Source organism: Sylvia atricapilla, chromosome 4 (genome assembly GCF_009819655.1).
Source record: "Sylvia atricapilla isolate bSylAtr1 chromosome 4, bSylAtr1.pri, whole genome shotgun sequence".
Lineage (NCBI taxonomy): Eukaryota > Metazoa > Chordata > Aves > Passeriformes > Sylviidae > Sylvia > Sylvia atricapilla.
The window spans coordinates 28,671,855-28,684,113 of record NC_089143.1 but is presented as its reverse complement, the minus strand read 5'-3'; the positions used below and the strand labels follow the sequence as shown (position 1 = coordinate 28,684,113).

The following is a 12,259-nucleotide window of genomic DNA, read 5'->3' as shown; positions in this document are numbered from 1 at the left end:
TTTTCCTGATGGTAGGTGATACCTGAAATACTAAAGTTAGAGTTTATTTTTGGGAGATTCTGTTTCTAATTAGCATCAATGTTTCTGCTTAACTAGGCTTATTGCATTTTGTCATTATGCTATGATGCAATACTCAGATAATTCTTAACCTAATAGAAATGACTCTCAGTTTTTCATATTGTAAATTTGTTTTTTACAGGATGAATCACTTTATACTTCTTTCCATAATGCTTCAGGGTTGGTTATCATTGGAGGTGTGGGCTTTGGCTCAAGTATAAAGAACATTAAAATATTTTTTTCTTACTACCTGACATCTTTAGAAGCCTGATCTGTTACTTTGGAAAAATTAAGCTGTATCTTTAAAGGATCTTTATGTTCACTCTTCAGGTATTTTATCTAGATGTTAAAAAAAATATTAAATTTAATCCACAATCGTGTTATTTTTTTAGAATTCAGATTTATATTTATATTCAGATTTAAACTGCAACTTTTGTTCCTAGCAACCTCTAGAGATAATTTGACAAGTTTGGAGTTTTTTTCCCCTGTGTCCAATTTTCAGCAGTTTATCACCTTCCCAGGATGTCATGGTGACAGTTTGATGTAAGAATAGTTTCCACACAGTTTATCCAGATTGATCTCCTCTCATCCGTTAGAGGTGAGGCATCTCCTGAGGGAGAATGTAAGCTCTGTCAGGGGTGGTTCAAAGGGGAACTATTTCTGGAGTTGGCCTTTATAAATATCTAGACCACATCCTCATGTGTCCATTGAAAGCTTCCTAGTATTTTTGTCCAGAAGTCTTATTTGTAGGTACATCAATGATGTTCATGTTGAAATCTGAGAATTTAAATTGACAAATCAACATGTTTGGTTTGTTGGGTTTTTTTGAATAATTATGATTTTATAAAACACTAGGTTAAGAATAACAACATGAACTGAGGGGAAAAACTGAAGTTAGAAGGAGGAAGAAGCTTTATTCGTACTGAAACTTGAAAAGTCCATGAAGTTTAAAATACCTTATTCCCAGTATGTGGCTATTTCAGATATTTTCACCAGCATTCCACTTGCTGTCTAAAGCCAAAAGGATATTTAAAAGCTAATATTCTTCTCATAATCTGTATTTTCAGCTTTATCCTCATATTTCACAACATGGAAAATGAAAATCAGTGGAGTCAGTGTAATGCTCAGCCCATTTAATTTTCAGTTACTGTCAAAGTAGCTCTGGGTTGAAAACAGATTTGTTAAATGCTTGTTAGTTCAAAAACTACAGTTTTCAATGCAAACTTAAAAAATAATCTTTCAGGTTCAATTTTGGAAAAGTTCTGATATACTTTAAGACTTATATTTATTCTGTGAAGGAGAGAGAACATTAAAAAATGTGACTACAGTTGTCTAGGAGACAAAGTTGGCAAAGTGTTCTTAGTGAGATAACATCTATCAGAGCAAAAATTCAAGCAAGAAGTAATATGAAAATCCATGTCTGGCAGTCTGTGAATTGAGGGAACTCAAATACTGGCAAGAACTGAGCTCAGAAAAATCCTTCAGTAATATTCTTGAACGAAAAATACATTGAATGAAAATCAAATGAGATATAAATAAGTGTGCTGTTCATGTAGAGTAATTGAATTACTTTTAAAAGTACCTTAAGCTTCGTAGGGGTTTTTTTTTTCCATATCAGGGTTTTTTTTAACTCATCAGGCTGCAATCTGTACTCTGTGAGAAGGTTCATAAAAACCTATGAAGAAGATGAGTGATATCTGATACCAATATTTCTGCTCCCCAACAAAGGAATTGTGTTTTTTCCTGGAGTCTTTCTCCAGTCTCCAGCACCAGTAGTTAAGGCAGGAAAATAGATTCAGAAATCCACTGTTAAAAATAGCTGCATTTTGTATTCCAGTTGGGTGCCTGTTATAAGAATATAGAACATCTTACTGCAGGATGTGATCATATCTCAGTGAATTTCTCTGTAAAGTTTTGTAACTTTTTAGCCGATGAAGTGTTTTCACTCATGGAGCAACTTCATATACAGAGCTGAATATTTAGAAGGATTACAGGTAATTAATTTTGAAACGATATTATCCTAAAATATCCATAAGGCAAAGATAAGTACTGTGTTTAATTATGTTGATCCACATAATTAAATCAGAACTAGCAGAGAAGATAAGTATCTATTAGGTATGAAAATTTTTGGTGTCCTACTGGTGGCTGACAACTTTGAAAACAATAGAGATTGTTGAGACTGAGAAAAAGCAATAAGGGTTCTTGCTGAGTTTATGGAAAGGTTGAGCAGCAAATTATGGCTTTGAATGTTTTAATTAATATCTAAGCCAGGTGCTTGTGTTGACTTTCATGTTGTGTGTAAAACATTAACTTCAGAATTTTATACATCTACCAATGCATAATTATATAGTAGTGCTATCTCTGTGCCTTTGGAACTATGTCATTTGAACAATTTCTGCCAAACTACTGCAATCTGCTTAGGGAATACACAGATCACATCATCTGCTCTATGCATAGATCTCTGTAACTTAAGTGCCTGTGACACTGAACATTCTTGTGATAGAACACTGCCTATACTATATATATATATTTGAGACTGCTGTACAGAGATTTTCAAAAGTCAGCAAACTTGGGATTTTGCAGTATTCCTTAATTCTGCCGTATTTCAGAGCTCTTTGCTTTCCTGGTGCTTGCTTCTGGATCATTACGTGTGATGTGGCAGGGTCCCTATGGATTTTGGTGGTGCAGAATCAAGCATATTGCACATCAAGTGCTGCAGAATCAGAGGATCATACCATTCTAAGTACACTTGAAACTTTTCTGTATCATTGACTAGAAATTAAATTCAGTAAACATGCTGTCTGTGTGTTAAAGAATTGGGTGGGGGCAGTGTGAAATTTGTGTTCACAGTGTGCGCAGTGATTGGAGAAAAACTGCGTAGTTTTTCCGTGGTGGCTGTATTCAAGACTTAGAGTTGATTCAAAATTATGGCAATAAAGGAGTGCCAGTGCTGTTTGTTGCATGTGTTAGTGTTGGTTTCTCAGTGTGGGTGTGTCAGACAGATCTGGGGACTTCGGTGTGCAGAGCGGAGCGGGAGGATGCGCATGGCATCCCTGTACCTGCTGCGGGCTCCTAGGGTGGCAGCTCCAGTGAGGCAGCTGGTTATGCTCCCTTTGGAGCATGAACTGAAGCACAGGCTGGCAATAACAATGAAGCTATTCTCTGACAACGAGGCAGTTTAAAATTCTAGTCAGAATAGGAGCAAAGTTAATAGAGGAGGCTCGAGGAATGTGCAGGATTACGGGGTTTGTGGCCCTGTCCTCTGTTAAGCCAAACTTGTCTTTTAAAGACATCTGGACTCATGTCTTTGAAGAACGTCTTTCTGTACCTTGGATATTGGCAATAGAGTAAAATATGTTAATTGGTTTTGCAGTAAGCAGGGCAGATCTCTACTACTGCTTGTAACAGGCAGAGCACATCAAAAGAACTTGCTTTGTTTTTCTGCCAGTAGCTGTAACCACTGAAAGAAGAATGTTCCTCGTATTTTGAAAGCTAGATTGCCTTTCTGTGGTACAATGCCAAAAAGAGTAAAAGCAGGTGAAACCGCAATATGCACTTTTTTAAAATTCAGTATTTTCTGAAGCCCCTCTGAGAAGAAAGCACACTGCTGCTCGTCAGGGTGGATTGCAAAAGCTGACTTTAACTGTGGCTTCTGAATAATCTAAGCAGAGAGGAAAATCTTTTTTGTCCATATTAGCAGAATGAGTTAAAGGTTATTCAGCAGAAAGGAAATGAACCACTGAAGTAGCTACAGTTTAATTAAACTTTATAGTTTACTGATGATGCCTGATGTTTAGCTTTTTAGTAGTGAATGTCACATTTCTTTCATATATTGCTTAACATTAATTTTCAATATCTTCATAGTCATTTTACAGCATGGCAGATTGGCAGCGAGTCCTATATAATCTAATGTACAGTGTATTGAAAAGGTAACTGTTGATCAAACCTTTATCATTTTTAAAAATGACTGGTGAATCTAGGGAATTTTAACCAGAGAAGTGAAGATAATTACCTGAACCTCTTTTAGAATAAGCTGGGTTTGCTAATAGCAAATTTTCCAGTGTTTGGATTAGGAAAATGAGCATATTCTGTTTGAATTCAAAGCAGGATTATTTCTCTACTGAAATTATAGGGCTGGTGGACTACCATGTGTAGTTCAACTGATTATGTTAGTCTTTCAAGGCTTCCTGGATCTGACTCACCTAAAAAGACATGAGCACTGTCAGCTGATTTCACTGGTAGTTGTGGTTATTATTTTTAATCAGGCTTTATTTACTATCCTCATAACTGCATACAGTTGCTCTTAAATTTTGAGGCGTTGTTACTAGCAGAAATAGAGTTCATTACTAAGTCCATGGAGCTAGCCAGTATAAAGTAAATGTGTTTCCAGTACTGAATTCACAGTGAATGTGTGAAACCTATATTGGATAGGCCAGGGTCTCTGAGCATTTGGAAGGGAAGCAGAGTAGCTCTGGACACCTAGACATTCAGTAATCCCAGGTGCTGCCATGTGGTGTTCTGGAGACTGACTAAAACCCCAGAATAGATGCTGGAGGTCTAAAGATTAGATTTTAGATTTTCCCTGGGCCCAGTGTATCATTCTCAATTATGCTGATGGGTTGGATGGAAAGCAAATTCCTTTGAAAGTTGCTGGTGTTGTCTGTGTTTGTAGAAGTTGCTCATTCTTCTCTTGTTTTGTTAACTGTGTGACTGTGATGTGTGGAGAAGTGTGGCTGATGTTTAAGCAGTTTTCTCTTGGTCAGTTCCTGACACAGTTTTTAATCCTCACAAGAAAAGCTCACTGTGGATTGCTGAGCACAAGGATGCTGCCTTGGTTCAAAAATTCCTGGCTGCTGGCAGCCAGTAGGATGCACTCACAGGTATTACTGTGTTGTCTGTCCTGTGCTTATGCTCTTCTTAGGACCCATGAGGAGCAAAGATTCTCTACTTGATGGACCTTGGCCGAACTCAGAAGTTTCCTATCTGAGGGACAAGCTTAAACCCTTCACTGTTACATTTGTGTGCTTCCTGTTGTTTGTTGTGTTTTTAAAACATGACAACCCCAACTGTTCTTAAAATCTCACATTACTTTGTTTATGCTTATAAAATTCTGCATCAGTGTTTCTGTAAACACTAACAACATTCATAATACAAAACCTCATGGCAGCAATCATGTTATTCTATGGTTTTATTAATCCTGTTGGTATAGTTATTTCAGAAATAGACAATGATAATACTACTACTTTTTATGTTGACCTTAAAACTTAAGTCATTCTCAGTTTGCTTTTAAAACAGTGTTCAAGTGCTTTATCTCTTACAGACACTGGCTAAATACAAGCTCTGAGTAATAATAAAGTGCTATCATTACATACTGTGCAGACAAAAGAAAGGAATTTATAGGTATTTAAAATATTCTAGTGTGCAATTCTGGTTTATAGCTTATTAGGCAGGTGGGTCTAACAGAGATTGCCCATTTTCCTTTCTTCCTTACTTATGACATAAAAAATGGTCAAACTTTGAATTTGAAAATGCATACAGGATGATTCTGGGAAATTCTGACTTATGTTAAAGAGTGAAAAGGGAGGATATAATAGTGCAATTTTTCTTAAAAGTGGTACATTTGGAGGTTTAGAGGGTTTTTTTAGGGTCATATAAAGCAAGATTTTTTAAAAAATAAAATGTTAATTGTGGAATGTACATAGCCATATTTTTTTGGGACTTAAGAATGCTTATCTAAACTGTTAGCTTTTTGAAACTATGGGTAGCTGATAGGTCAGATATTAGTGATGTATTTTTGAGCTGTTTGAAAGACAGGTAGTACTTGCAAAAATATTTGGTCTTTGAGTTAAGAATGTAAACCATTGACTGGAAATCAAAATGTGAGATGTGTTGAATGTTTCTTTGGGATTTTTTGGCCTCTTTTTTACACCAGAGTTACTCTTTTGAGGAAATGACTTTTAATATGTGCATATTATTACTATTATGCCAGCTGTATGTTACCTGCTTGCAAGTTATTCCTAAACATATGAGAAATAATGGGCTCCTAACCTCTGTTGAACAGGTCTTGCCTTTCCCATCCATTCATTTATGCTAAAATGTGCTTACTGATCTTTGAAAATGATGGCAGCAGTTCTTGACAGAGTATATTTGTGTATGTGGCTTCTAGTTGAGAAAGATAGTGTAAATCAAAATCAGACCTAAAATTACATGCTGCTGTGTCTGTGGATTCGTTTTTAAGTTATCAAGCACTTAATAACACTTTGTTTTCAGGTGCCCATAGTCCTAAACTGCGGTACCGAGGACACTTGGTAACACTGGAGATGCTGCATGTCTATAGAAAACACAGTTTACTAAATTTCTCAGTGTTTGCTTCTAGACCTGCCTTGTTCTTAACATGATGCAGAAGCTTTACTCCTTAATGACTGGTCATGTCTTGACCCCAGCTGACAACTCAGCCCCATGCAGCCACCTTGCTCACCCCTCCAGTGTGTTTGGTCTCCCCAAAGAAGAGTAGAAGGAAGAAAATTCGTGGGTTGAGATAAAGACAGTTTAATGGATAAAGCAAAAGCTCCACACACAAGCAGAGCAGAACAAGGAACAAATTCACCACTTTCCCAGGGCAGGTGTTTAGCCATCCCCAGGACAGGCAGGCTCCATCACACGTAACAGTGATGTGGGAAGACAAATGCCACCACTCCAAACAACCCCCCCCTTCCTCCTCCTTCCCCCTTTTCCTCAGCTTTATATACTGAGCACAATGCCACATGTGCTCAGTATATATGTGGAATATCCTTGGGTCATCTGGGGTCAGCTGCCCCAGCTGTGTCCCCTCCCAGCTCCTTGTGCACCCCCAGCCTCCTCGCTGCTGGGGTGGGTGAGGAGCAGAAAAGGCCTTGGCTGTGTGTGAGTCCTGCTCAGCAATAACAAAAACACCCCTGGGTTATCTACACTGTTTCCAGCACAAATCCGAAACACAGCCCCATAGTAGCCACTGTGAAGAAAATGAAGTTTTTGCCAGTCAAAGCCAGAAGACTGAGTTCAGTGTCTGAGGCAGGAGAGGGACAACTTCCAATCCCTGTTTCAGTGATCCGGCTTCCAGATACCAGTGGAAGCAATATTACTATTTTATTGAATTCTTTTATCTGACAGTATAATGCTGGGAAACTTCTGCAGTACTCTTTTGCGGAATAATTTTCTGAATCAACTCGAAGGATAGAAAATTGGTTTGCTAATCAAAGTAAAATTTGTGAATTAAAAAAGTAAAATGATAAAAATCAAACTAACTGTGAGTGACATTTTCCCTATAAATAATGAAGAGGGGAAAAGTTCCAATTTTGTGTGTGTTTTGGTTTATTTTGAGGCTTCACTTGCAAGCATGTGTATAATTTTACATCCTCTATGTGCATGAGTAATCTCAAATTCAGGCATCAGTAGTCACGTGCTCTGGATATGAATGCCAAATGCGCCTTGAATTAGACAGTCAAAAATATTCTGTGCCCTCAAGTTCTGGATTTCTGCACTAACAGTAAAAGCTTTTTTAAAATCTGTAACATCAATGCCTCATGATTATATATGACAAGTGATGTGTGTATTTCTTCATTTTCAGGGATCTCCTTCAGACACTGACCGAGGATGAACTGCACACACTGGAACGTAACCTGTGCATCTCTCAAGATGTAGATTTTCCTGTCAGAGCAGATCCTGAAGTACCCTCTGTCATTGCACCAGGCATAACTGCGACTTTGCCTCCTAAGGAACTTTCAGCAAAAGCTGAGAACACAGAGGCTGAGCTGGCTTGTTCCATGCAGTATGATGAGCAGGAGCTGGAGCAGCTGAACAGGATGGTACACAGAGTTGGCGATGAAATGTCTTCTCTGCTTTCCCCTCCAAGCATCTGTCAGTCTCCAGCTCACAGACCTAGCCTAAGAAATAGTTCTAGCACAGAAGCTTCACCAACAAGACACCATCTTGACAACTTAACTGATGAAGAGGACAGAGTGTTTTTTATGGATGACTTAGATGGAGCAGGAGAAGCTCTGGCTGGGTTGGATTCAGTAAGTGATACTTTTGCTTGGGTGAATAACCCTTGCCACGATTCCAAACAGAACCTGCAATATAGAGATGCTTTGCTTTATGAGAATGGTCGTCAGACAGAGGAAACTTTGCTTTTAAAAGATGCTGAAAGTGACTTGAGCAATAACAACAATGTTGAAGATGGAAAACAGATGTCTGGCATTTCAGTTCCAAATTCATGCAGCTGTCTAGAAGGTCCAGACTCACAGTTATACCTCAATGGCTGGGATGCGTATGCTGATGACGCAGAAACAGCGGAAGTGATAGCACACAGGACAGGGGGAATGAAAATATCTGCTACTGTAATATTCAATCCTAAATCTCCTTCTAGCTCAGAATCCCCAGTAACAACCCCAGAAGCAGCTATTAGTTGTGTTCCTGGATCTGCTAATCCATTAGCAAGTGAGGAGGATGAAGAATCCCATAAACTCAGTATAGCTGCCACAAACTGTCTAATTAATTCCTGTGTGTGTTGTGGCAGCTGTGAAGACAGCAGGGAGGACGGTGTTGAAGGTTTAAAGACTAAACATTCTGCAGGAGGTGTTGTAAATGCTTCGTACACATTAGTAAAGTCCAAGGAAATGGACCATGTAGATAACTTGGACGATTCAGTCCCTGAACAGGAAACATTAAAACCTGAAACTTCTGCTTTGTTAGCAGAAAGAGACTTTGGCAGTGAAGAGCAAAAACTGCCAATCTCCTCTAAGTGCCTGGCACATTCCTCAGGTTCACAGGTAGGAGCAGAAAGGGACTCCCAAGGAGAACCAGAAAGTATCTCAAATCAGCAGAAGTGGGAGAAGAGAAAACAACTGTGTGATAAAAAAATGGACTACAATGAAGATGCTAGTAGTGAAAGGACAGCAAAGGAGGATGTAAAGTCAAGATCTAGTTCAAGGTAAGAGCAACTTGATGTCTTGGTAGTAATTTGCATGCACACAAATTCCTATATCCTTGTACTGCAGTGACTGTGTATCGTTAATGTTGATTTTAAGGACAATAGAGTGCTGCAGGATTAAGGAATTTATCCATATATGTTTTTTCATGCAGATAGCTTTTAATTGGATGTCAGTTTTTCTGCAAAAGATTTGGAGATCATCTGAATTTTAATCGTCCAGTGTCTGTGTATCATTGAAATCAATGTTACATTACCTGCTTAATGTATCCAAGAGGGCATTGCTGTTAAATGACCTGGGTCATTAATTCCATTGTACTCTGCTGTTTTATAGGAGAAGTGTGTCTGACTACTACTAAAAAGTTAACTTTTGTCTCAGTGCATGGGATTAAATTGTTATCTAAACACATTTTACCTTGGCTTCATTTGAGAGAAAGGGGTTGATGTGACCATGTTGCCTGTGGGCACAAGTGTATCTGTGAATGTGTGTGTGCTGAAGGAGTCTAACCAAGTGGCTCTTAAGCCTGTTGGACCATTTCTGCCAAAGCTGATAAAAGAGTAGAGGTCATGGATTAAGGTACTACATATTTAATGATATAAGGAACTTGATAATGGGGAGATAACATCATAATACTTGTAATAAAGAAAATACCACACTTCAGCTCAGCTTTGATTAGACACTAAGGATCTTACACAGATCAGTCGGAAACTTGACATCATTTTGGTGTACTGTTTAGAGGATAACCTGTTTTGTAGTGAGTTCTCAGTTTCCCTGAAGTATTAATATCATGAAGCAGAGGGAAGACATTAGAGATAAGTTACCTTTGTTTTCTGTGTTTCTGTGACAGCTGGCTTTCTTTATGTGTGTGATGCAGGATCTCTCATTTTGTTACGTTCATAGAGTTCGGGATAACACAGTGGAGGTAGCTTGAACCACAAAGCATAACCACAATATAAAAGCTACAGAAATTAGTGTGCCAATTGAATTATGAAATATTTTACTGGTAGTGGAAGTAGAATCATGAGTTCTTTGGCCTGGACCTAATTGCTTTTTACAGGTTAAATGCAACTTAGCATGCACAAAACTCAACTTATATTTCTCATTATTCTGACTATTTGCTATCTTAGGCTTGCAAGTATGATCATATTCAAGGCCTTACAACAGGGTTTCTAAGTGGACTTCATTATAAGATGTAATTCACTTTGACATTTTTGCAACACTTCAAGTAGAATACTGTGTAAGAGCAATCACTGTGTTTAATCAGTTTCCTCATAAATTAGACAAAATTGAGACTATTTGTCTACCAGTTTTTGCCTTGGGTAGGATATTTAATGAATTTCTGAGAATAGGTCTAAAAATATAATAAAATTATGTACATCTATATCTATGTGTATATCTGTAAGCTACTATTTCAGCTTCACATGTTTTGTGAATGTAGTAACTTCTCCACTGACTTGTCCAGGCTCTGTTAATATTGTTTAAAAACTTTATCTGAGAATTTGTCCTTTTACAGAGAATTCTGTACGTTTGTCTTGCCGTTTGCTTTTGTTTGCTCCTGATTGCTGTCTGGCCTCTCCTGCCTGTTGTGATTTTGTAGACCTAAGTGACATTTTATCAATGTGGTTACTTGTTCAGATTGGAAAAGTCAGAGCCTACTTTACCAGAAGTGGTCCACAAATAGTCCATACCTTTGATCATGCCTTATCTCTTGGCCTAAACAAATTTCAATTATACGATTTCCTCTTAGCAATAAGTGAATCAGAACTGCACTTACTCAAGATGTGCGCAAACTGTGGATGTGCACAGTGGCATAATTGTTTTCAGGGTTTTTCAGTGGTTCTCAGTATTTGACTTGAATTTTTTACTAAGTGGTGTGCTGAGGTTCTTTTTGAAGTTGTCTGCTAAAACTCCAAGATGTTGCTTGTGATCTCAGAGGCTATCATTCCGTATCTGATGCTAAAATTGTTCTCCGTGTGTTTGCCAGTTAAGTCTTGCCATTTTATTAGTTGTTATTCAAACTTTAAGATCCTGGGCAGTTGTGCAGTCTGTTCTGGTTATTACCCTGAATAATTTTGCATTGGTAGTAACCTGTCAGAGTTCATTGCTGTTCCTGTCTTGCAGATCATACACAAAAACAAAGCTCCCAGGGTGCTGAAGAACCTCAGCCATGACATCCCACCCTTCTGGGAATCGATTGCTTAATAGCTCCTCCCAAGTTATGATTAAGAATTATCTGTCCTTTTTGTGCCGCTCCCTCTTATGCTGTAGCTCTTTAGTTTTCTTAAAAGCCTTTAGTGAGGTATTTTGAAAGACCCTGTTTGGAAATCCAGAGGCTTGACAGATGAATCACCATTCTTCACGAGCTTCTTGACCCCTTCACAGAGCTCCCAAGAGGTTCCCTCTGCAGAAGTCACATTACTTCTTCCCAGACAGACCTTCATATTGTTGTCTACTTATTGTTGCATTTGATACAGTTTAAGTTGCTTGGTATGATCATCAGGCTCACAGAGCTAAAGCTGTTTGAATCCCTGTGGAGTCCTTTTTATTTTTAGGGATGTCCACCTTTAGACTGCAGGCATCAAGGAAGTTTTAAAATAGAGCTTAATAATTCATCTCATTCATTCTTGAGTTCTAAAACTCTTGAGTTAATGTTTTTGAATATTTTGTAAACAAGTTAGTGGGATTGGTCTGTTTTCACCATAGCCTCTTACACAGATACTTTGTTGATTACTTCTAATTAGCTGTATTCATTTTTGAGACTACAGTACATCTCTTTTTGTCAAGGATTCCTCCTTTGCAGCAGTAGAGCAGTAGGGATGGAGGTATTTTTTTACTAGCTTGTTGCTGCTTTATTTGGAAGCATTCTAATACCAACTCCTTAGGTATATTCTGTGAAAAATGGAGATGCTAGGGTTCTACTGAGAACTAGATTAAAATTATATATAGATAGATCCTATTTTTTCCATATGTGTGCATATAAGATTTGGGTCTTGCCTCTGAATCACTAGTCATGTTATCAGCAAGAGATAATTCGGTTACAAAACAGAACTTTGTGGACCTTTCCTTACTCATGCTGCCTGGGCAATGACTAATCACTGCTTTTTGATGGTATTTTTAAATTGGAAGATCACATTAGGCTTCTGTGACTGCTCCCTATTACATGCTTGTGAATGCCAACTTGAACATAGGGGAAATGTTGGAGACAGTAGATTATTTTCAGAATGATGGACCCATTA

At 38.0% G+C, this 12,259-nt stretch overlaps 1 protein-coding gene across 6 annotated transcripts in view; it reads left to right on the top strand.

Moving 5' to 3' along the window:
- ZFYVE28 (zinc finger FYVE-type containing 28) overlaps positions 1–12,259 on the top strand; it is a 146,010-nt gene that overhangs the window by 96,079 nt on the left and 37,672 nt on the right. For 4 of the 6 annotated variants that reach the window (XM_066317384.1, XM_066317382.1, XM_066317381.1 and 1 more), the window contains exon 8: positions 7,664–9,025. In XM_066317384.1, the coding sequence (XP_066173481.1) occupies positions 7,664–9,025 (1,362 nt within the window). Of the gene's footprint in view, positions 1–199; positions 307–7,663; positions 9,026–12,259 lie in introns of those variants that run through there. The other 2 variants (XM_066317386.1, XM_066317387.1) reach the window with 2 other exon arrangements.